General features: G+C 46.3%; 1 protein-coding gene across 1 annotated transcript; it reads left to right on the top strand.

The window, feature by feature from the left end:
• The first annotated feature begins 960 nt into the window (after positions 1–960).
• Positions 961–23,133, top strand: LOC137560992 (dynein light chain Tctex-type protein 2B-like). The gene is made up of 5 exons (XM_068272193.1): positions 961–1,047; positions 9,374–9,589; positions 12,105–12,212; positions 15,544–15,594; positions 22,439–23,133. Exons 2-5 carry the CDS (start codon positions 9,497–9,499, stop codon positions 22,784–22,786), a joined length of 600 nt encoding a protein of 199 aa, XP_068128294.1. The 5' UTR covers positions 961–1,047; positions 9,374–9,496; the 3' UTR covers positions 22,787–23,133.
• The last annotated feature ends 185 nt before the right edge of the window (positions 23,134–23,318 follow it).

Below are 23,318 nucleotides of genomic sequence, written 5' to 3'. Positions count from 1 at the left end.
ACAAGTTACATTTCCTCTGCTCTCTGCAGACAGTTCAGAGACACAGAACAGCTTTCTCTCACACTCAGAGTTACACACAGGGTTAACAGATGTAGTGTGTGGGAATTCCCCCTCCCCTCATGTTTCACTGGTCCCTCAGAATTGAGCAGACTTGCTATCAGTTCAGAGTGAAAGGAATTAGATACAGTAAACAAAAGAGATAAGCAAGTGAATTGTATACATCATTATTTACCAGCACTTCAGGAACTCTCTCAATCTTAGGTTTAAAAAAACGTTAACCAATAGTGTTCCTTTCCGGTCTTATAAGGCCTAGTTCACCTTCAATTTGTTACATGCTTCTCAGTAAATGCATAAAGTATTCTTCCTTTAGTATCCAATATAAAAGTAAAAAGCACCCGTTGCAGCAGGTTATGGGAGCTAGATCCTCACCACAGACAATCTGATGCCTCCTTATAGATGGTGGCCTGAAATGACCAGTATTGGCCAAAGTGGGCACAATAACACCAGACTCAGCAACAGTAACAACACTGTGGTGGTCTTGCCTATAAGTTACCCTAGAGGCAATTCTCATAGCCAGCACCCAGCGGCTAAAAATCAGGGCAAGTGGGACACTATTCACTTTTTCTAGGTAGCTTCGGAAATCTACCCATTGATTTCACTTGCCCATACTTGCTTCTTAAGGTTAAAAACGCATACAAACGGTTGCTAGAGCAACGTGCTGGGATGTCATTAGATTGGTACAGAGGCGCAATTAATTGCAGCAATTAAGAGCTTAAGTGTAAAAGTTCTGGTAAGTTCAGCATTAATGCAGAGATACAGCTGGGAAGTCAGGTGACTCAGTACAATACTCAGGTAAGCGCTGCATACAGTGATCAGGAGGCTGTTTAGCTGCGAGTTCTACACAGAATACTCCTGTAGATCCATGATCATATCATATCTGTGAAGCAGGTGACCAGGAAACAGACACTGTATGAATTAGTACGTTCTGTAGGTAGAACTCCTCACAGGGATGTGATTGTTCATTACACCGGGACTTCTCCTGTTAAGGTAAGTGCAGATTTTCAGAGGCTTCCTCTGAACATTTTTGGGCATACTATTACTGTTAGCAAGGGCTGGTCTTAAAGGGAACCAGAGAGGATGAAATATACATACCTGGGGCTTCCTCCAGCCCCATACGCACAGATCGCTCCCACGCCGCCGTCCTCCGCTGCCTGGATCTGCCGCCACCGGGTCCCGTCATTGCCGCGAGTCGGCCGGCGGACGCGGCCTATTCTCTGCATCACAGGGTGCTCTCTCCATACAGATACGCATGTGGCTGCCTACTGCGCAGCCGCATGCGTACGGGTATGGAGGGAGCCCCTGTGATGCGGACAATTGGCCGCGTCCGCCGAAAGTGACGGGCCCGGTACCGGCGGATCCAGGAAGCGGAGGATGGCAGCGTGGGAGCGATTCAGGCTTATGGGGCTGGAAGAAGCCCCAAGTATGTATAAAATCATTTTCTATTTTGGCTGGCCATTCCTCTCTGGTTCCCTTTAAGGTGGCCATACACTTATAGATTTGCAACAGATTGGATCATCAGACAGATTTCTGTCAGATGTCTGTCAAGTCCAATCTGAAAGGAATCTATCTGATGTGTGCCACACACTAGGAACACATTTCTAGTAGATTTCAGAATGAAATCTATTGGAAATCGATCTAAATGCATTATTGGACCATTAGATCCAATGCAACTCTATGGGCCATCGATCTGCTGCCAGCAGCAGATCGACCTAGATTATCCATCCTGTCAGATAGATCAAATCAATCAAAATTGGGCGCAAATTGATTGATCGATAGATTTGATAGAATCGAATTTTGATTGATCAATTCTATAGTGTTAGGGCCCCTTTAGACTTTTTGCTGCCTGAGGCAAACTTGTGAGGATGCCCCCCTCGTATTGGAATGATCTGCTCTGCTTCATGTGTTCTCAGTTAGCAAGGGAGCATATGCATCAACTGGAGACATGACATGTTGCAGCACACAATAACACGCTGGCAGCGAGTCTGTGACAAACAAACTGCTTACCTTCAGCAAGTTGGCCATCCTCCATTCCTCCTCTGTCAGGACAGCAGTGCCACCTCCTCCCTTCTGCTGTGCAAGTCAAATGAAACACTGCTGCTCTCCTGCTTCACCCCCCCCCCCCCCCCACACTCACTGCCAAACTCCTCACATAGCACAACAAGCTGCTTTTCCCCAATGATGACCTCTTCACCTCGCTCACTCTCCTCTTGCCTCTCCTCCTACTCTGTGTGTAAACACACAGTACAAGCATGCTACCTCTGTAATCCCTGCGCCTGATGCAAGTGTTTCACCTAGCCTCATGAGAGAACCGGCCCTGCTGTTAGTGTTAAATCGTACAATTTTAAATGCATGTGTATGCACATGTATAAAATGTACATTTGTTCTACAGTAAAATGAACTATAAATTACTTTTTTTTCCTATTTCAATGTCACTTACAGTAGAGATTACAAATTTGACAGATCTGACAGGTTTTGGGGTAGTCCATCTCCTCACTAGAGATGTGGCGAACGGTTCCCGAACCGTTTGCCGGCGAACATCTCTGAATACATGGGCCTCTTACTACTTCCGGGTCGCAATGACCCGGAGTAGTACGCCTGCGCTGCCCGGCGGAGCGCGTCCTAGATCGCGCTCCCGTTGCCGGGCACTCTCTGCGCATGTGTGTGACGTCATGAGTGACGTCACGCTCATGCGCAGAGAGTGCCCGGCAACAGGAGCGCGATCTAGGACGCGCTCTGCCAGGCAGCGCAGGCGTACTACTCCGGGTCAGTGCGACCCGGAAGTAGTAAGAGGCCCAGAGATGTTCGCCAGGCGAACTGTTCGGCCCAACACTACTCCTCACGGGGGATTCTCAGCTATTCCTTTTATTGCAAAAGCACTTACTGATCTGCAGTTGCTCAGTCCAACCACCAAAATTGTGTGCAAGCAAGTGGGGGGCAACCGGCATTCTTATAGAGATCCTTTCCATAGAGTGCTTTTATAAAGAATAAAGCAAATACTGAAAATCCCCCGTGAGGAGATGGACTATTCCAAAACCTGTAAGATGTGTCAGATTTTTACTACCTACTGTAAGCACCAACAAAGTAATTTATAGTGCATTTTACTCTGGGAGACATGTGCTTCTTATAAATTAGTATTTTACTGTATATTTTACAATTTGTTCCATGATAGTGGTCCTTTAATCCTTGTGATGATGCCTAGCTGTTGCCATTGGTAATTACTTCAGCCAATACTCTGCCGCAGATCATGCCCGTTTAGCTTGGCCAAGCTGTGCGCACTGTCCTGTGTAAAGGAGTGGGGGATGAGAGTCCAGAGGCTTCCCACAGCAACCGGGGACAAAGCTATCAGTTGAAAACACTCTGTGGCAGATTGATTATTAATAGTGATGGTCATGTCTAGGAGAACTCACGGATAAGCTTGTGATTTGTTTGATCGGCTGATAGATTTGCAAAGCTCTGATTTGCTGTGATCACACCCTGCCTTAGCACATGATCATGACTAGCAAATCAGAGACTTACATATTTATGACCTGACCAATGCATGCAAATATCAAGACTACTGTAAGCAGCTTGGAATTAGGCCAGTCAGATCCATCAGGAAGTGCAAATGATTTGCATTACATTTTAGTAATGAGTATTTTCTCATTGACTATAGCCACTCTTTCATTCATGTATCAGTTGCAGTGGGAGGGGTGTCTATCACATCTACTCCCCTCAGTGGGAGACGTGTGTCAAGTCAAGAGTAACTTCACTGGTGTCATTCAAGCTGTTACGTATTTGTCAAGTGCTTTGCAATGGCTTTACTCAACCTTTGCAACTTCTGTGCTCGAATTCCTTATGTCATAGAAATGTAAACATCTAACACACACACGCGCCAGTAGCACTTGTAAGAATTACTCTTAGGGAAGCTGAGTTGGACAGTTTGCGTACAGAATACAGTGATAGAAATCACGATACTGGGGGCTATACAGATCAGGTGTTTGTGTGGCTACACTTCTTTTAAGACCCTTGTGAGATGGGCCGCAAAGCCATGAAGGGCACCAAGGGGAGGCAAGGGAAGGGTGTGCACATTAAGGGGGGCATCAAGTTTTGCTGGGGGGCCCCATGAATTGTAGTCACGCCAATGTTTCTAGTAGAACAAAGTACATAGAAGGAAAAGCTATTGTTCTACTGGCCACATTCAGACTATACTTGCGCATATCCAGTATGGAGAAACTCGTGCAGGGAGGGGAGTGCAGCCATGAGAGTATGTTCCACAAGCCATCAGATAGATCCCTCTATGATCAGATCTGATGACAGAGGGACGTATTATCTGCCCACACTGCACACCGATATCCAGCAGATTTCAACATTAAAGTTTATTACTAGTGCCTCCACCTGCCGGGTCCCCAGGTCTCCCCCCATGCAATGTGTACCCCCTGGGCTCACCTATCTACCAGTGCACCTCCTCCAGGGTCCCAAATCGACCTATCGCTGCCAGGGGCACCCGCATCTGTGACCCTGTGGCAGGTGCGTGACCTTATACATGCCATCAGACGCCTGCTGGTGATGTACAGAATTATGGTGGAGCACATGCAGCCGGAATACCCGGCCACCCAGCAGGAGATAGGAGTGGCCCGGGGAGACGGTGAGGGACCAAGCGGTCTAAAAGGGGGCTGGAGGAAGCCCCAGGTAAGTATAAAACCTGAGACTTCTTTTTTCTCAGGTACTTTTTAAGCCCCACAGCCTGGGGGGCCCATCTCACAAGGGTCATAAAACAAGTGTGGCAAGCGTAATCTTCACAGCCATAACAAGTGAAGCCACAAAACCACCTGATCTGAAGGACGGAATCATTTATCAGAGGGTGGGAAGTAGTAATTGGTGCCCCCTTACAGCTCTGGTCCCCCTGCAGTTGCAGTTCCAGGGGCTGCTCCCCTGTAGTTACGCCCTGGTTATAGTGCCAGTCTTCTAGAAAGTCCTCCAGTTTCACCCCCTCCTTGCAGCACAGTATTAGTTAGAAGAGGACAGGACAGGGAAGGTTCTGCAGTGAGCAGTGAGTACATATACAGTGCCAGATCCTGGTGAACAGAGCCTTGTTCTCAGTCAGGAGCTGTGCCGTATCTCTGCTCGGATCTCTCTCTGATTATCCAGGTCAAGTCTGGACAGGAGGACTGTTTGCTCACTGCTGTTCGCAGCTTATCATGTGCTCTGCCATTCATCGTTCATGTTTTTACATTGATTAAAATAGTAACTTACATAGCTATGAGCATACAAGACAAAGTCCACCTAGTAATTCTTCTGTGGAGTGAAAATACGTACAGCACACGGCAATTTGACCGCTACTAACACCAGAGCAGCACCTTATTAGCGCCACGCATGTTACCGGGGTATCATATGCATTGCTATGGTAACGCTGAGCGTAAGATGCAAAACCTTATGGTGTGTACACACTTGAAAGATTAATGAAAGATCTTAGACCAATTTTACCCCCTTCCATGTAGTATGAGAGAATACTCTACACAGTCAGTTTTATTGAGCTGAACTCCCCATCAGATAGAAATCTTTGCAAGATGCTGCACACAAAGATGCTGTACACAATCAAAAGATCAGTATCTGCAAAATATCCGTTCCTGCAAAATGCATTCATAGTCTATGATATCTGCAGATCATCATACACACCTTGTTTAACAGACATTCATCTGCAGATCTGACAATCATCTGCAGATCTGAAGATCCATCCTGTTGGATCTGATCTGCAAATGAATGTCTGTTAAACAAGGTGTGTATGAGGATCTGCAGATATCATAGACTATGAATGCAGTTTGCATGAACGGATCTTTTGCAGGCGTCTATCAAAAAAGGGTGCGTGGAAAAAAGGGCGCGGGGTGTAGCCGAAATTGTACGTTTGAATGCAAAACCATATTTTCGTTTAATATGTTATAAATGATAATTTAGTGCTAAATAGGTTAAATAAACGGAAATAAAATGGCAAAATACCGTCTACAACAGTAAACGAATTCTGAAATAAAACGTCAAATCGCGTCTATAGAAAAAACGCTATTTACACGTGTATAAGTATACCTAACCCTCCCTGTACCTATCCCTAACCCCTAGACCCCCCTGTTGGTGCCTAAACCTAAGACCCCCCTGTTGGTGCCTAAACCTAAGACCCCCCTGTTGGTGCCTAAACCTAAGACCCCCCCTGTTGGTGCCTAAACCTAAGACCCCCCTGTTGGTGCCTAAACCTAAGACCCCCCTGTTGGTGCCTAAACCTAAGACCCCCCTGTTGGTGCCTAAACCTAAGACCCCCCTGTTGGTGCCTAAACCTAAGACCCCCCTGTTGGTGCCTAAACCTAAGACCCCCCTGTTGGTGCCTAAACCTAAGACCCCCCTGTTGGTGCCTAAACCTAAGACCCCCCTGTTGGTGCCTAAACCTAACCTTAAAATCACTTATGCATTAGAAATCTTAAAATAACAGTAATATTTAAAGCGATATTTTAGTAACTATAATCAACGCATTATAAATGTTAAAACAAAGTTAATACCAAAAGCGATGTATTTGTAATACAATCAGGTTGAGAAACGTTATGTAAGCATTATACATGTGAAAACGAATTTTAAATGCAAAAAGAAGTGTAAACGAAATTTTAGTTGTAATAGGTTTGTAAGCGCAATTTTAAAACGAAAAAACTAGTTAAAACTCATATAAGCGGAATTTACAAACGAAAAAATAAGTATAATACAAAGTCAAAACGAACTTGTAAACGATATTTGTTATAAACTTTATCCTGTAAACGGAGCCTTTTGTTAACACGATCCCTGTAAAACGCTATTTCTCGGGCGCCCTTTTTTCCTGTCGGGTGCCGAATAGCCGATATTTTGCATTGCAGTCTATGGCGGCGCCCTTTTTGTCCACTATCCCTGTGCGCCCTTTTTTGCTAGCCCGCTTTTGCAGATACTGATCTGTTCAATGTGTACAGCATCTTTGTGTACAGCATCTTGCAAAGATTTCTATCTGATGGGGAGTTCAGCTCAGTAGAATAGACTGTAGAGTAAGCTCTCATACTACATTAAAGGATACCCGAAGTGACACGTGACATGATGAAATAGACATGTGTATGTACAGTGCCTAGCACACAAATAACTATGCTGTGTTCCTTTTTTTCTTTCTCTGCCTGAAAGAGTTAAATATCAGGTATGTAAGTAGTAGACTCAGTCCTGACTCAGACAGGAAGTGACTACAGTGTGACCCTCACTGATAAGAAATTCCAACTATAAAACACTTTCCTAGCAGAAAATGGCTTCTGAGAGCAAGAAAGAGGTAAAAAGGGGAATTTCTTATCAGTGAGGGTCACACTGTAGTCACTTCCTGTCTGAGTCAGGACTGAGTCAGCCACTTACATAACTGATATTTATCTCTTTCAGGCAGAGAAAGAAAAAAAGGAACACAGCATAGTTATTTGTGTGCCAGGCACTGTATATACCCATGTCTATCTCATAATGTCACATGTCACATCGGGTATCCTTTAATCTTTCAAGTGTGTACACACCATTAGTAATGTGCTAAGGCACTAATAGTGTAAGGGGCCCTGCTCCACTGGCGTTAGTACCGGTAAGATTGGCGTGCACTAATTGCTCAATGGACAACATTGAGTCCCAGTGGCTGATGTCTGTGCATGGAGAGCAGGTGATAATGAAAAATATTGCAACCTATAATATTTTGCAATTTGAATGGACTGTGCTTAACTGCGCATGCCCCGCCTTCTTTCACATTTCCCGGCTGTCATTATTTGCAACTGCCAGTGTTTAGTTCCCCCCAGGGGGGTTATTAGTTGCCCACCAAGGTATGTGGGTAGGGGTATTACTTCCCTCCAGGGGGGGGGGGGTTATTATTTGCCCACCAGGGGGGTACTTTATTCCCTCCAGGGGGGAGTTATTAGTTGCCCAGTAGGAGAGGGTTCTATGTGAGAATAGGGTTAGGTTGGGTTGCATTTTCTGATACAAATACATTGAAGAGATCAAACACTATCCGAGTGGTATACCAGGGAAATAAATATATACACTGGGTCACAAAGGACAAGCCCTATAGGTATAGGTTATGCAAGCATATATCCCTTGCAAATAGTTTAATATAGTTAAAGTTTTCTGTGTCTTGTTTTCTCGGGAGGTTCTTGAGGGTATCCTGCCTGGGAGTATTTTTGGCTCTAAAATATGCTTTTTGGACTACTTCATTGGGAAAGCCCCTCTGTTTGAATCTATTTCTCAGCAGAGTACATTCTTGTTCACAAGTCATTTCATTAGAGCAGTTCCTGCGAGCCCGCAGGAACTGTCCGATGGGGATACTGCTGCGCAGTGATCTGGGATGAGAACTTTCCCATTTGAGGAGTGAATTTGTGGCAGTTGGCTTGCGAAAAATTTCTGTTTCCAATCTGCCCTCCTCTCCCACCGTTATTGTGAGATCCAAGAAATTAATCCTTGGCATGCATGTCGTCCATTTTCCAGCAGGCACATCTGAGAGGGCCTGACATTAGGTGTTTGAGGGTTGAATTGTATACTCATACCCCCTCAACACCATCCCTCCATACGTGCCTTATCTAGGTATTGTCCTTTCTTTTGATGGTGGAATAGCTACACCAGTCCTCCTTATACGTGTATATGGGAGGCACTGGGGGATAAGCAAAGACCTCCACCATTTTCAGAGACCTACCATTAGACAATTTTTAGGACCTTACCAGGGTACACAGAGCATAGTGATCCCCCTTTTGTTTTAAACTTTAACTATATTAAACTATTTGCAAGGGATATATGCTTGCATAACCTACACCTATAGGGCTTGTCCTTTGTGACCCAGTGTATATACAAATACATTGAAATCAATGGTTAGGTTGCACTTTCTGATAGCGATAAGTATAAATTATTGCAACCGGTTGCAAAATATTATAAAGTTGCACAGTGAACTAGCAAGAAGTCCAAAATACCCCATTTCCCTGGTCACTATCAAGCCATCAGTTTGCATTGCAATTCCGGGGGGGAGAGCAGACCGATATGCACCTGGTGTCTAACTGGCTTCAGTCAACAGAGATCCACCCATAATGGTTGAATCAGTTTTGGATGGGCATCAAACCTTTTACCTAGAAGAGGAACTTGGCAAAGTGCTGAGCTTGTTGTGCTGATGAAAAGAGCCATTCACATTGCCCAGAGTCTCGTGTTTACCACTGGGATTTCCCTTGTGTACTAAACACACCTATGTGGGTGCCTCAGCTCTGCACTGTTTTTATTGACACAAAGGATTAGTTGTCACAGTACAAGTGACACATGACAAATGTGCTTCGTCCAGGTACAGGGTTTGTAGCTGCAGCCGTTGGGAAGCTTATTTACTAGGAGCCAGCACCACCAACACACGGATCACCAGTCGCCATCATCAGAGCACCGAAATCTGAGGACACAACCACAGAGGACTATGACATCTAAGCCGGGTGGGAAGAGGCCGTCTGTGGTCAGCATTAGACTTCCAGGCAATGGAGACGCCACTGACAAACCTGCTGCAAAAATGGTGAGAAAGCTCTCCCACTGGTTATCTGATGCAATGTAACTGTTGTTTAGAGTAGACCTACATGCAGGCAGCCTTTCCTAGTGGTTTTGTGTCACCCCGAGCTGCTTGGATATTCTGTTGTACTGGTCGTATCCCATAGAGCCATATCAATCCCTGCCATGTACTGCTGAGAAATAAAAGTCCGAAACAGGCCGTCTGCATGTGGGGTTGATGGGGCTCTGTAAACAATTATGCCACTGGTCATGTCCCCCAGTATAGTCAGTTCTCCAGTATTGATATGTCCCCCAGTATAGTCAGTTCTCCAGTATTGATATGTCCCCAGTATAGTCAGTTCACCAGTATTGATATGTCCCCAGTATAGTCAGTTCACCAGTATTGATATGCCCCCCAGTATAGTCAGTTCACCAGTATTGACATGTCCCCCAGTATAGTCAGTTCACCAGTATTGACATGTCCCCCAGTATAGTCAGTTCTCCAGTATTGTCATGTCCCCCAGTATAGTCAGTTCTCCAGTATTGAGATGTCCCCCAGTATAGTCAGTTCTCCAGTATTGTCATGTCCCCCAGTATAGGCAGTTCTCCAGTATTGTCATGTCCCCCAGTATAGTCAGTTCTCCAGTATTGTCATGTCCCCCAGTATAGTCAGTTCACCAGTATTGTCATGTCCCCCAGTATAGTCAGTTCTCCAGTATTGTCATGTCCCCCAGTATAGTCAGTTCTCCAGTATTGTCATGTCCCCCAGTATAGTCAGTTCTCCAGTATTGTCATGTCCCCCAGTATAGTCAGTTCACCAGTATTGTCATGTCCCCCAGTATAGTCAGTTCTCCAGTATTGTCATGTCCCCCAGTATAGTCAGTTCTCCACTATTGTCATGTCCCCCAGTATAGTCAGTTCTCCAGTATTGTCATGTCCCCCAGTATAGTCAGTTCTCCACTATTGTCATGTCCCCCAGTATAGTCAGTTCTCCACTATTGTCATGCCCCACCAGTATAGCCAGTTGTCCAGTATTGTCATGTCCCTCAGTATAGCCAGTTCTCCACTATTGTCATGCCCCACCAGTATAGCCAGTTATCCAGTATTGTCATGCCCCCCAGTAAAGCCAGTTTCCCTCATACCTCAGGTTCCCTTTAAGTATTGATTGTTTAGATCTTCTGGCAGTCCAGTAGCTTCCTCCAAACCCATAATTCAAAAGCATCAATTTTTAAATTAACCTTATTTATAGTCCAACTTTCACAGCCATATGTTACAACTGGGAATACCACAGCTCTAACTACTAACTATCCTGATCTTTGTTAGTAAGTTGACATATCTATCCTTTAGTATATTGTCCAAATTTGCCATAGCTTTCCTCCCAAGTAATTAGTATTTCTTAATCTCATTGCTGCAATCACCATCTGCAGATATCTTTGATCCAAGGAAGATTAAATCTATTACATCGCCTACTTTTTCTCCATCTATTTGTAGACGTTAGTTTTTCTGATGTTAAGGTATGTACCCACGTCCGATATTTCTAAGCGACTTGTCTTTCAAACCGGTCGTTTGAACGACAGTTGAATGTGTTTGCGTTTGATCGCTAGATTGATAGCAGCAGTTTTGACTGATCCACTTTGCGGACATGTGGACTAACTGTCGTTCAAACGACAGTTAGGTCTGTACATGTGTACAAACGACTTGTTGTTTGAAAGTCTATTACTTTGACACTTAAAGGCCCATACACACGTCGGATTTTTGCGAACGAACCGTCGTTTGAACGTTCCGTCGTTCGCACGTCAAATCCGGCGTGTGTACAGACTATCGTTCGGGTGATAAGACTGGTTTTCAGCGATCCGCCCGGCGGATCGCTGAAAACCAGTCTTATCACCAGAACGATAGTCTGTATACACGCCGGATTTGACGTGCGAACAACGGAACGACGGAACGTTCAAACGACGGGTCGTTCGCAAAAATCCGACGTGTGTATGGGCCTTAATAGACATTCAACAAGTCGTTTGATCAGTCTTTTGATCTGGTCCATTGTTCTATCCAGTCCATTGACCAGTCAAAAGACATTTAAATTAGCTGGAATTAGCATTTCAACCGTTTTATCGTCTGTGTGTACAAGAAGTCTGAAAGACTTTTTGTTTGAATGACAAGTCGTTCAAATATCCGGTTTGAACGACAATCGGGCATAAAATCGGACGTGTGTATGCACCTTTAAGCAGTGGACCAGCTTTGGCACTTTCTTGTTTGACATTCATGATTAGGCTCTTCAAGTCTTTCTCAGTTTCAACCATCAGAGTGGTATCATCAGCATATCTCAGATTGTTAATTTCCTGCCAGCTATTTTAATTCCAGCATGTGAGTCATCCAAACCAGCTTTCCGCATTACATATTCAGCATATTAATAAAATAAATAAGTATATAATGATAACCTATACAATAATGGTCACACTGCAGTATATGATGATATACTAAGCCTCTATACATGAATAATGGCATAGCTTATTGTGTAATGTACGACATATGTGTGTTTGCAGCCTCTGATGAGGAATAAACTCTCCCTGGGCAATGTGACGGTCAGTAATCAGCCCTCTTGGAATTTCAGCACTGTTGTGGCAGCCACAAGGTTTTCAAAGAACCTGAAGGTAAGATCTCGCTGTTATTTTGTATTAACTGCACAATGGGAAGCACGGCACAGAGCTATATATAGAAGGACAGAAATAGAAAAGTACAGAACAAGTGCCGATGAATATGTACTGAAACACATATTAAACTTTGCACCTCGTGTGGAGCATATAGGAAGCCACTTTACTTACTTGGTCAGGTTTTCATACATTGCAAAAAAAAAAAAGTTTTACACACTTCAGCCCATGGGTTGTTTTCACCTTATGGAGGCAAGCAATTTTCCTATTCATTTGTCAATAACTTTATCACTACTTATCACACCTATATCGGGTTTTTTTTTCGCCACATATTAGTCTTTTTGGAGGTGATGTTTTTTCTTTAGTTATTATCTTATCCTCTATGTATGCCTTTTAAAGGGAAAGGAGCATGATCTGTGCAAAAAGCTGCAGCAGGGTGGTTAGAGCTGCAGCATACCCGTGCCACCTTCTGCTGCAGCATCCTGTCCTCCTGCGTGTCTAGCAGCAGCAGGAGAAACGCGAAATGCAGCAGACCCTCCAGTGCTCCCTCACAGCTCCCTAGAAATTAAGGCTGGTGACAGCAGCCAGTCCTCAGTTGCCTTCTCAGCACCATCCAGAGCTTCCCGTTCACTTCAGCACCAGACCTTGATCCATGATACCTTTTCTGCGATCAACTGCGATCTGTCCTAACTAGAGGCGATGTGCCTGGATATATGTATGTTTATTCTTATCATTGACCCCTGTGGCTAGGGTCCAATTCGGTGCACTCCCCCCTTCCCCTGTATGTTTGTCAGCATGCAGACAGCTTATGCTGGTGTATGCGCATGGTGCACATGGACACATAACGTTAGCTCCCTTGTGCGATTGGTAAGATGCACTGTCTTTCCCAGGAGAGGAAGTTAGGATGTGTGCTCCTAATCCATTGATAGGTTTGATGCAATGAATGTGTTTGCATGTCTGCACTATGCATGTTACAGGGCCAGAGTTAGGACACCTATGTTTACCTGGGTACTTCTGCGCAGTATAGGTGACTAAGCATAAGAATGCATTCTTCTGTGAACTAAAACCCTGGCTTTTAATTTAGCTGTAGGGATAACAGTTGTGCCTGGATGAGTAAATCTGTGAATGCATTTGTTTGAACATTTGCATGTGAGTGTGCGAAGGGTTAATTGATTTTTTCTGTTTCTAGCCACACCCCCTTCAGCACCTCCCTTTCCCTAATAATTTATTTAATGTCCTAACTAGAGGCGATGTGCCTGGATATATGTATGTTTTTTCTGCGATCAAGACTCCCAGCAACAGGTGCATCGAGAAGCTGAACCGGATGCTGGCCCGTGCCATGTGCTCCCAGCTCCTGCCATACTCCCCCCAATGGACAGAGGCTCCTTTTAGCGATGATATACAGGAAGTACTTACTTTCTGTATATAGCTGTTACCAGGGGAACCGCTCTCCTGTGTTTAATCAGCAGCATCGCTTCGGGTCACACGGATCTGAGGTCTATTAGGGACGGAGGCGAGGGGGACGGGGATTCTCCTAGAGGAAGCGGCCACCAACTGAAAAGGTGAGAGGGGGGGGGGGGGGGCAATCCATACAAGTTTACCTCCGGCAGCAAAAAGTCTAAAACCAGTTCTGCTGACATGCATGCGCTCCTGCAGTATGCAGATCCTAGAGTGGTGTATCCCCTGGGGCAATCCCAGCACTGCACGAGTTTGTAGTGCAGAATGTGACCCGTGCGTTCGATCACTCTGTGGACGACTGTGTCCATCTCACAATGTACTCCTGGAGCAGTCGCTAAGGACAGGACCGCTAGCTGTCATGCACCTGCCCCTGACTTACAATAGTAGAAGGGGGTGAGGCCTCAGCAACTGGTCTAGAAGCAGTACAGTTGGTAGTGCCACCACGCTGGGTCAGGGAAATCCAGGAGCCTCCTCTGATCCCGCTCCCTCCGCAAGTGCGGGCACACCCCACAAACACGCCTGCCTCAGCAGCAGCATGGAGCACCGCTACTGCCAAGTGCTGCTGCAGTTAGTGACTCTAGGGACCAAGAGGCTGATGGTCGACAACATCCTAGCTGCCCTTTGGAAGCAGGTGCAGAGGTGACTCCCAGAGAACTCCAGGTCGATCATGTGATTTTTGCTAAAATGGTGCAAACCTGGTGGCCACCCTCCGCCATTTAAAAAAAACAAAACAAAAAAAAAACCACACAAATAGTTATGTTAGGGAATCAGCTTTTTTTTTAATTATTATTATTTTTTTTACTATGTATGTCATGAGGGTATATTATTGTTATTTTAGCAAATAAGGGCTTGTAATTGACACAAAAAAAAAAAAATACACGATTTCAAAATAAAAAATTTACGACATACATTGTACTAGGAACATAATTTAAACTTTGTAATAACTGGGACAAATGAGCAAATAAAATGTGTGGGTTTTGATTACAGTTACAATGTTTATTTTAAAACAATAAGGGATGGAATTGGAGTAAAAGTGTTTTTTGTTTTTTCATTTTCCCCCTTGTTTTCCCTTTAAAGCATTTCAACTTTGCTCTAAAACATTATTTACAGTATATTATATGCAACCAGCATTTTTTTTTTACTAGACCAGCATTGGAAGGGTTACACAGAGCTTTAAAGTTCCTGGACAGAACTGCAGACGCATCCGAAGCTGACATAGATACATTTTGTTTACATAAATGTATCTAAGTGTGGTATGTGACTCACTCTCTCTGACTGAGAAGGAGCTGTAGGACAGCCAAAGAGTGTGTAACATCACTTGTTACATTCTATTTAGTTAAATGTATTTATCTGAACTCCTGCATATCTCTCCACGGAACTTTAAACCTCTGTGTTTAACCCTTCCAATGCTGGTCTAGTAAAAAAAAATGCTGGTTGCATATAATATGCTGTAAATAATGTTTTAGAGCAAAGTTGAAATGCAGGGTTATATTCCGCTTTAAAATGAATAGAAAGTAAATTACTGGGAAAAAAATCACCCCCCAAAAGCCTAATTTGTGAAGAAATAAAACAAGGTATAGATCATTTTGGCGAATGAAGTTATTGGCGAATGAAAGGGAGGAGCGTTGATAGGTCAAAAATTATCTGGTCCATTACGATAAAACCCAGTGAAGTGGTTTAGGTAATGCAGATAAAAATAAGTTTGTGCACCGATTATATATTTTATATAGATTTTTGTACTAAAAGGGGAGTAACACTTTGTTGGTGGGAATAATTAGGCTCCCTGGGTCCTGACCAGCTCCCCCATTGCAGCTTCCACATTGCACACTCCCATTGCTATGCACTGTGTGTGATCATTCTCATCTCTTGCTCCAAGGACCGGAGAGCCCAGAAGGCGGTTAAGAAGATTGAAATTATAGAACCTCAGGTAAGTGATATTTCTGTCTTATGGCAACTCATTTATTATCAGTGAGATAGAAATGTGCAGGCTTTACTGTGCCAGGCCTCCTGGTATGAATATTTTCAGGGGCGTAACTAGAGGGGAGCAGCCCGTGTGATCTCCGGGAGGCCAGAGCTGTGGGGGGCCCCAACTCCTAACATTCCCTTCCTCTGATACAGGGGACTATACTTCAGATCAGGTGTTTTGTGGCTGCACTTGTTATGGGTATGCAGATCATGATGGCCACACTTGTTATATGACCCTTGTGGGATGGGCCCCTAGGCCGTGAGGGGCACCAAGGGAAGTCAAGGGAAGGGATAGTTTTTCATACCCGTTAAGGTCATTTGTGATCCCATTTATGTTGCCCTCCTTTTCCCAATTCTATCCCTCTCCTTGTGGCAATAAGAGTATCACCCCTCCATCTGCAATACCCACAATGGAGCATGTATTGTGTATATAATGCTATATAAACTAGCTGCTGCATCTGCTGTAGACGGCCTGTTTATGTTCTGCAGTAGAGACTTTGAATTTCCCGCTGTTTCTCTACTGAAGATTCTCAAATAAAGTTTCACACATGGGCGCCTCTTTTCCTGTTTCCCCCTTGTTACATTACCCTTCTGTGGAGGGTAGCCACCAGCACCTAAGGTCACCTAAAAACCTTTTTTCAGCATCCAGTGTTTCCTGAGTGGAGACAGGCTCTTCTCCACATGCTATTAAAAGTGGGATTATACTCTCAAAACTAATATTTCAGTAACTACTATTAATTGCATAAAGGAACATTTGAATGCATTCCCTGTGTGTACAAATGTTCATTTACACTGCAGAGAGCAGGACAGGTTGCTTATTTCTTGTCATCAGCAAAGGCAAGAATCCCTGTCTCTTCACTCTGACCCCTCCCTGAATAGACACATTGCCCTTGCAGCAGCTGCATTACTTTAACAGAAAAGGAGGGGGGAGGGGGAGTGAAGACACAAGCACAGGGAGATTCTTGCCTTTGCCGATGACCAGAGATAAGCAAGCTTCTACTGCTCTCTTCAGTGAAAATAGATTATTTTACACACAGGGAATACTTGGGAATGCCTTCAAATGTTCTTTTATGTAACTAAGAATAGTTACTAAATGTTAGTTTTAGGAGCCGCTGCTGCAAGTCTCATGCTGTATGAAACTCCTACTGCCTGCAGCTACTGCCGGAACCCTTACTCCGCTGTTGATGCCGGAACAAGCGCACCTCCACCCAGCCATCATTTCAGCAGTATCAATGGCTCTCCCCATTAATGCCGCCTCCTCAGCCAACTGCACCATAGTCCTGGCTCGCTCAAGCAGCCCACAGCAGTGTCTCCATCAGGCCAAAGCAGGGCCGGGGCATAGGCTGGAGAGGCTCCAGCCTCAGGGCGCAGTGTAGGAGGGGGCGCAAAATTCATTCAGTTGTCATTCCTAATTGTGTTTGAAGCAGAAAGAAATAAGAAAAGGGGATACATAGCAGTGACTGCAAGCCAGAAAACTAGATATTAAGGTGTTGGGGAGGTTGTGGGCCCTGTGGCACCTCTTAGTCTAATAGCAATCAGTGTGTGACAGCTGGGGTGGGAGGGATGGAGGGGGCGCACGTTGGTGTCTCAGCCTTGGGTGCTGGAGGACCTTGTCCCTGCTCTGGGCCAGAGGCTGTGGTTAAATCAAGGTGAAAGGATGCCTGGGTACCAGCCACCCTCAGCCGTCCACTTGGTTTCCGACCATCTGCACTGGACTAGGCCATGTGCCAGGGGCTAAATTTATAAGCATGGCCACAGGGGTATGCACAGCCACTTGACCAGGACAGTCGATTTCCACCCATGGGGAATCTCTCTTATCTCTCCTTTTTCTCTCTTTCTCTTCTCTCTCTTCACCTGCACTTTCCAAGACTTAAAGAGAATCTGTACTCTAATATTCTTACACTAAAAAGCATACCATTCTATTCCTTATTTTCTCCTGTGCCCCTCTGTGCTGTTTCTGCAACTCTCTGCTGCAATCCTGGCTTGTAATTAACAGTTTTAGGCAATGTTTACAAACAAACTAACCAGCTTCTAATAGGCTCAGCTAAGCATAGTGTGTGAGTATGCAGGGGGCCTGCAGAGGGTGTGTATCGCTTCTACCAATCACAAGCAGCCCTGCACATTCCACACAATCAAAGCCTTAGCCGGACAAACAGGACAGAGGAAAGATACATTGATTTATTACAGAGACAGTGTAATTAGGAAGAGCTGCAGTAAGCCCCAGCACATTAGAACAGGCATAGGAACTCATAGGATAGAAGAACTAAGGCTGAAAAAATTGTTACAGAGTCTCTTTAAGGGGCCTGTAATGATCCGCTCAGCTGTCTGCACAGACAGACAGCTGTTTGACCATTCCTTAAGTCTGTGGGCTGCAGGTCTCTGGATAAGAGACCCGTCTTCGCTTTGCAAGTTCCAGAGTTGCTCTGCTGAGGAATTTGCATACACTTGTCAAGCAAATTGCCTACCTGCCTCCTTTGAAGGCTTGCAGTATAAATACCTTGCCAGTGGCGTAGCTACAAACCTCTGGGCCCCGATGCGGAATCTGGATGTGGGCCCCCCCCGGCAACAACAGCCCCCCCTCCCCCGACAACACCCGACGGATGCACACACATATCAAAATCCCTATAGCCAGCTATAGGTACCCCCAGTATAGGTAGTCAGGCATAGGTAAGCCAGTATAGTTGCCCCCGGTATAGGTGAGATAGGCAGGCGCCGCCGGTATAAGTTAGATAGATAGGTGCCCCCAGTACAGGTTAGCTAGGTGGGTGCCTCTAATATAGGTAGCCAGAATAGTTGCCCCCAGCGTAGGTTAGATAGGTAGGTGCCCCCAGTATAGGTTAGTTAGGTAGGTGCCTCCAATATAGGTAGCCAGTTTAGTTGCCACCTGTATAGGCTAGCTAGGTGCCCCCAATACAGGTTAGATAAGTAAGTGCCCCCAGTATAGGTTAGATAGGTAGGTGCCCCCAGTATAAATTAGATTAGGTCGGTGCCCCCTAGTATAGGTTAGATTAGGTAGCTGCCCCCCAGTATAGGTTAGATTAGGTAGCTGCCCCCCAGGATAGATTAGGTAGCTGCCCCCAGGATAGATTAGGTAGGTGCCCCCCATTATAGGTTAGATTAGGTAGCTGCCCCCCAGGATTAGGTTAGATTAGGTAGGTGCCCCCCAGGATAGATTAGGTAGCTGCCCCCAGGATAGATTAGGTAGGTGCCCCCCAGTATAGGTTAGATTAGGTAGCTGCCCCCCAGGATTAGGTTAGATTAGGTAGGTGCCCCCCAGGATAGATTAGGTAGCTGCCCCCAGGATAGATTAGGTAGCTGCCCCCCAGTATAGGTTAGATTAGGTAGGTGCCCCCCAGGATAGATTAGGTAGCTGCCCCCCAGGATTAGATTAGATTAGGTAGCTGCCCCCCAGGATAGATTAGGTAGCTGCCCCCCAGGATAGATTAGGTAGCTGCCCCCCAGGATTAGGTTAGATTAGGTAGCTGCCCCCCAGGATAGATTAGGTAGCTGCCCCCCAGGATTAGGTTAGATTAGGTAGCTGCCCCCCAGGATAGATTAGGTAGCTGCCCCCCAGGATAGATTAGGTAGCTGCCCGTCCCCATAATGGAGGGGGGGGGCCGCAGCCGCGGGGAGGGCAGCCCGACCTCTCCCTCCCTTCCTCTCCCCGGGCCCCCCCCCCCCTCAGATGCAGAGTGAGCGGCTCACGGAAGCGCTGTAGGCAGAACTCACCTCCGTCCCTGGTTCCAATCGCCGCTGATCTCCTCTCTGGCTGGCTCTGCATAGATGCTTACACACGCAGCTTCCTGTTTAGCCGGAAGCTGCGTGTGTAACAACATCTATGCAGAGCCAGCCAGAGAGGAGATCAGCGGCGAGTGGAACGCAGGGAGGTGAGTTCTGCCTATAGCGCTTCCGTTAGCCGCTTACTCTGCATCTGAGGGGGGGCCCCGGGGAGAGGAAGGGAGGAAGAGGTCGGGCTGCCCTCCCCGCGGCTGCGGCTCCCTCCTACCAGCGCGAACGGGCGCATGGCCCTCCAAACGGAGATGGGCCCCCCGGGCCCCTCCCCCGCCTCCTCAGGAGCCGGGCCCGGTCGCCAAGGCGACCGCTGCGACCACGGGCCCTACGCCCTTGTACCTTGCTCTCCCAGAGTCCTTTGCTGGTCATGATGGTTTGTTACTGCTAAAACACTCCTAGAGTGTCAGCCTTGCTATTGTTTGCTAAAGATTATCTTAGAGTATTCCTGGGGACTGCACTAGGCATCCCTCTAGTGCAGTCAGTTTGTATTATCTGTATTGCCTGTTCTGTCTTGTCTTGTCCTTGCGATTGCACTGTCGTCAGCGCTTGGCGAGGGTGAATTGTTTGGTCCAGAACCTGGATCGCACTTGCCCTAGCGTTAGTGGCAGTGGATCTCTCTAGTCTATGTCTTGTAGTTTTACCTTAGCGGCGGTTGCTACTGGTTACTCCTTCTGTCTGTCTTGCTGTGTGGATCACACTCGCTCTGGCGGAAAGAGCAGTGGATCCTGCTAGGCCTATTCCTGTACTCGGATCACACTTGCTCTGGTGGAAAAGAGTAGTGGATCCTGCTAGCTCTGTTTCTGTACTTGGATCACACTTGCTCTGGTGGAAAAGAGCAGTGATTCCTGCTAGCTCTGTTTCTGTACTTGGATCACACTTGCTCTGGTGGAAAAGAGCAGTGGATCCTGCTAGCTCGGTTTCTGCACCTGGATCACACTTGCTCTGGTGGAAAAGAGCAGTGGATCCTGCTAGTTCCGTTTCTCTACTTTGTTCACACTTGCTCTGGTGGGAAAGAGCAGTGGATCTTTCCTGTCCTGTCCCTGAACCCGGATCGCACTCGCTCTGGCGGAAGAGCGGTGATCTTATCTGACCTATTCCTGTTTTCCGTTCGTCTGTCTGTCTGGAGCAAACGCTTGCGGTTGTCTGCGGTAAGGCAGCCGTTTAGCAAGCGTTCCTGTTATTTGTTCATTTGTGTTCATTCGTTAGTCAGGGGGGCATGCTTGTCTCTGTTGCGCTTATCGTGTGGAGACCGCGCCGTAAATGCGCTTGTCACTGTTGCGCCTAACGCGCGGTGACCGCGTTTAGGTATTACGTTTGTTATTTTCATTGACTTTCTCATTGTATGATATGCTGTGCCTTTCGCTCTGCTCCTGTGTTTTCACCTTTAGTCTGTCTTGTGTCACTGTTGGCAATCGCCGGGCGGCGACTAGATTGGTAGACATACATACATTCTGTCTCTGTGCTCTCTCCCTCGAGAGAAAACTATCCTGCTCTGTATTGCCCCATTACGTACAATCCTTATCTGGCATCTGTGGTGGTATAGAGGATCTTTTCCTCTGCACTCCACAGCTCCATCTGACGGTTGGAATTCCTCTCTACGGGTGCATCCGCACCTTAACTGGGTTCTCTTGTCCAGACGCTTGTGAAGGATTTCCGTGGTGTCGGCGCGCAGGTTGTGCGCTGACCACGGAGATAATTCCACATTCGTTACAGGGCCCATACACCTAACGATTTTCCCGCCGATATATAGCAGATTCAATCACTGTGATCGAATCTGCTGTGAAATCATTGCGCAAACACTGATTTCGGATTTCAGTCCGAAATCAATCGTTCCCGGCAATTCCCATCGTTCCGTCCGTGCGGAAGATTTTTCTCGATCACCGGCGGGTTGGGAGAGCGTCGATAGCGGCATTTGAATGCCCGACGACCGACGCAATACATTACCTGTTCCACCGGCACGAGTCCCCGCTCTCTCCCCTGTCCTCTTCTCTGCGCTGGGCTCCGAGTCCGGCTGGCTTCACTGAACTTCCTGTCCCGGCAGGAGGTTTAAACAGTAGAGCGCCCTCTACTGTTTAAACTTCCCCTGGACAGGAAGTTCAGTGAAGCCAGCCGGACTCGGAGCCCAGCGCAGAGAAGAGACAGCGGAGACCAGGGGACTAGCGCCGGCCGGATCAGGTAATGTATAGCTGGCGGGGGGCGGCGGCAGCTTCACAGACTGTGATCGGTTTCATGCTGAAATCGATTCACAATCTGTTTGCAGTAAAGGCAGCCATACGATCCCTCTCTGATCAGATTCGATCAGAGAGCGATTTATCTGTTGGTCGATCTGATGGCAAATCGACCAGTGTTTGGCCACCTATAATGTTGGGCGTCTCTAATTGATCTAATAATACTATCCGGGCTCCTGGTGTACTTGTATTTCCAAAGGTGTTTTCGGAACATCTCACTCTTCAAGCTCTACTAGTGATCCTATGTCCTACAGCACCATAGCAAATGATGGAGCCATATAAATCTGCATTAAAGAGAATCTGTACTCTAATATTCTTACAATAAAAAGCATACCATTCTATTCATTATTTTCTCCTGTGCCCCTCTGTGCTGTTTCTGCCACTCTCTGCTGCAATCCTGGCTTGTAATTAACAGTTTTAGGCAGTGTTTACAAACAAACTAACCAGCTTCTAATAGGCTCAGCTAAGCATAGTGTATGAGTCATTCAGAGTATGCAGGGGGCCTGCAGAGGGTGTGTATCGCTTCTACCAATCACAAGCAGCCCTGCACATTCCACACAATCAAGCTTTAGCCCGACAAACAGGACAGAGGAAAGATACATTAATTTATTACAGAGACAGTGCAGTTAGGAAAGACTGCAGTAAGCCAGAGCAGATTAGAACACGCATAGGAACTTATAGGATAGAAGAACTAAGGCTGAAAAATTGTTACAGAGTCTCTTTAATAATAACCCTATCTAATCCTATTTAACCATGTCCTTTTTTTCTCCCTCATCTTTCCTTTAGCCTCCATCCTTTGCCTCTCGGCCCCATGAGAAGGTCCAAATGTCATCCATAAAGCGCATTCTGGAGAACTACCTCCCGGAGCGGATAGGAAATATGAATTATGACCACACTAAAGTCCCCACACTAGTGAAAGCAATCAGCGAGGAGGTCAGAATCCAGGTGAAGAAGGTTCTGCCTGCCCGATACAAGCTTCTCTGTGTGGTGACAATGGGGGAGAGGGGACAGGAAGACGTCACTGTGGTCAGCCGCTGCCTCTGGGATCCTCATGCTGACAACTTCGTAGCCCAAGTGTATGAGAATGCCAGTATTTTCTGTGTGGTATCCGTGTACACTGTATTCTGCGAGTGACTAGGTCTTATTGATAAGCAACACCCCAATTGTGACTTTCATTCAGTGTACCCATCACTAAGCTATCATGGAACACTTCCATTAATCCAAAAGCCCTTTTTACATCTGCCATGTCTACTAAACTATCCACAGTTGAATTTAAAGTATACCTGAGACGGGGGAAAAGTTCTATGGGGCTTCTTCCAGCTCCTGTAGCCTTACAGGTCCCTCAGTTTCCCCTCGATCCCTTCCATTGTGCCCCTCGGAAAGCTCGCAGACTAGACAAGTTGCAAGCTACTGCACATCCCCTAGATCAGTGATTCCCAACCTTTTCCGGCCCGGGGAACACTTTCTGACCATATTTTTCTCCGGGGAACGGCGGGGGGCGCGCGGGTGTTTGCGCGACCTAGTGGACAGTGCCGTGTGTAGCAGGCTATGGGGGGGGGTGGGGGGCTGGGGTGCGGCTGCATAGCTAGCATAGTTGCCCCAGTATGGTTAGTATAGTTACCCCAGTATAGTGCCCCAGTATAGCTAGTATAGTGCCCCAGTATAG

The sequence above is a fragment of the Hyperolius riggenbachi genome, chromosome 3, assembly GCF_040937935.1.
Source record: "Hyperolius riggenbachi isolate aHypRig1 chromosome 3, aHypRig1.pri, whole genome shotgun sequence".
Classification (NCBI taxonomy): Eukaryota; Metazoa; Chordata; class Amphibia; order Anura; family Hyperoliidae; genus Hyperolius; species Hyperolius riggenbachi.
This window is presented reverse-complemented; position numbering and strand designations above follow the sequence as displayed.

What these genes read in the sequence shown, in the direction of transcription:
- LOC137560992 (XM_068272193.1), top strand. Translation starts at nt 9,497, where the DNA reads ATGACATCTAAGCCGGGTGGGAAGAGGCCGTCTGTGGTCAGCATTAGA. An exon ending in ACAAACCTGCTGCAAAAATG is followed by an intron (nt 9,590 to 12,104) that starts GTGAGAAAGCTC and finishes GTGTGTTTGCAG; the next exon opens with CCTCTGATGAGGAATAAACT. An exon ending in GGTTTTCAAAGAACCTGAAG is followed by an intron (nt 12,213 to 15,543) that starts GTAAGATCTCGC and finishes TCTTGCTCCAAG; the next exon opens with GACCGGAGAGCCCAGAAGGC.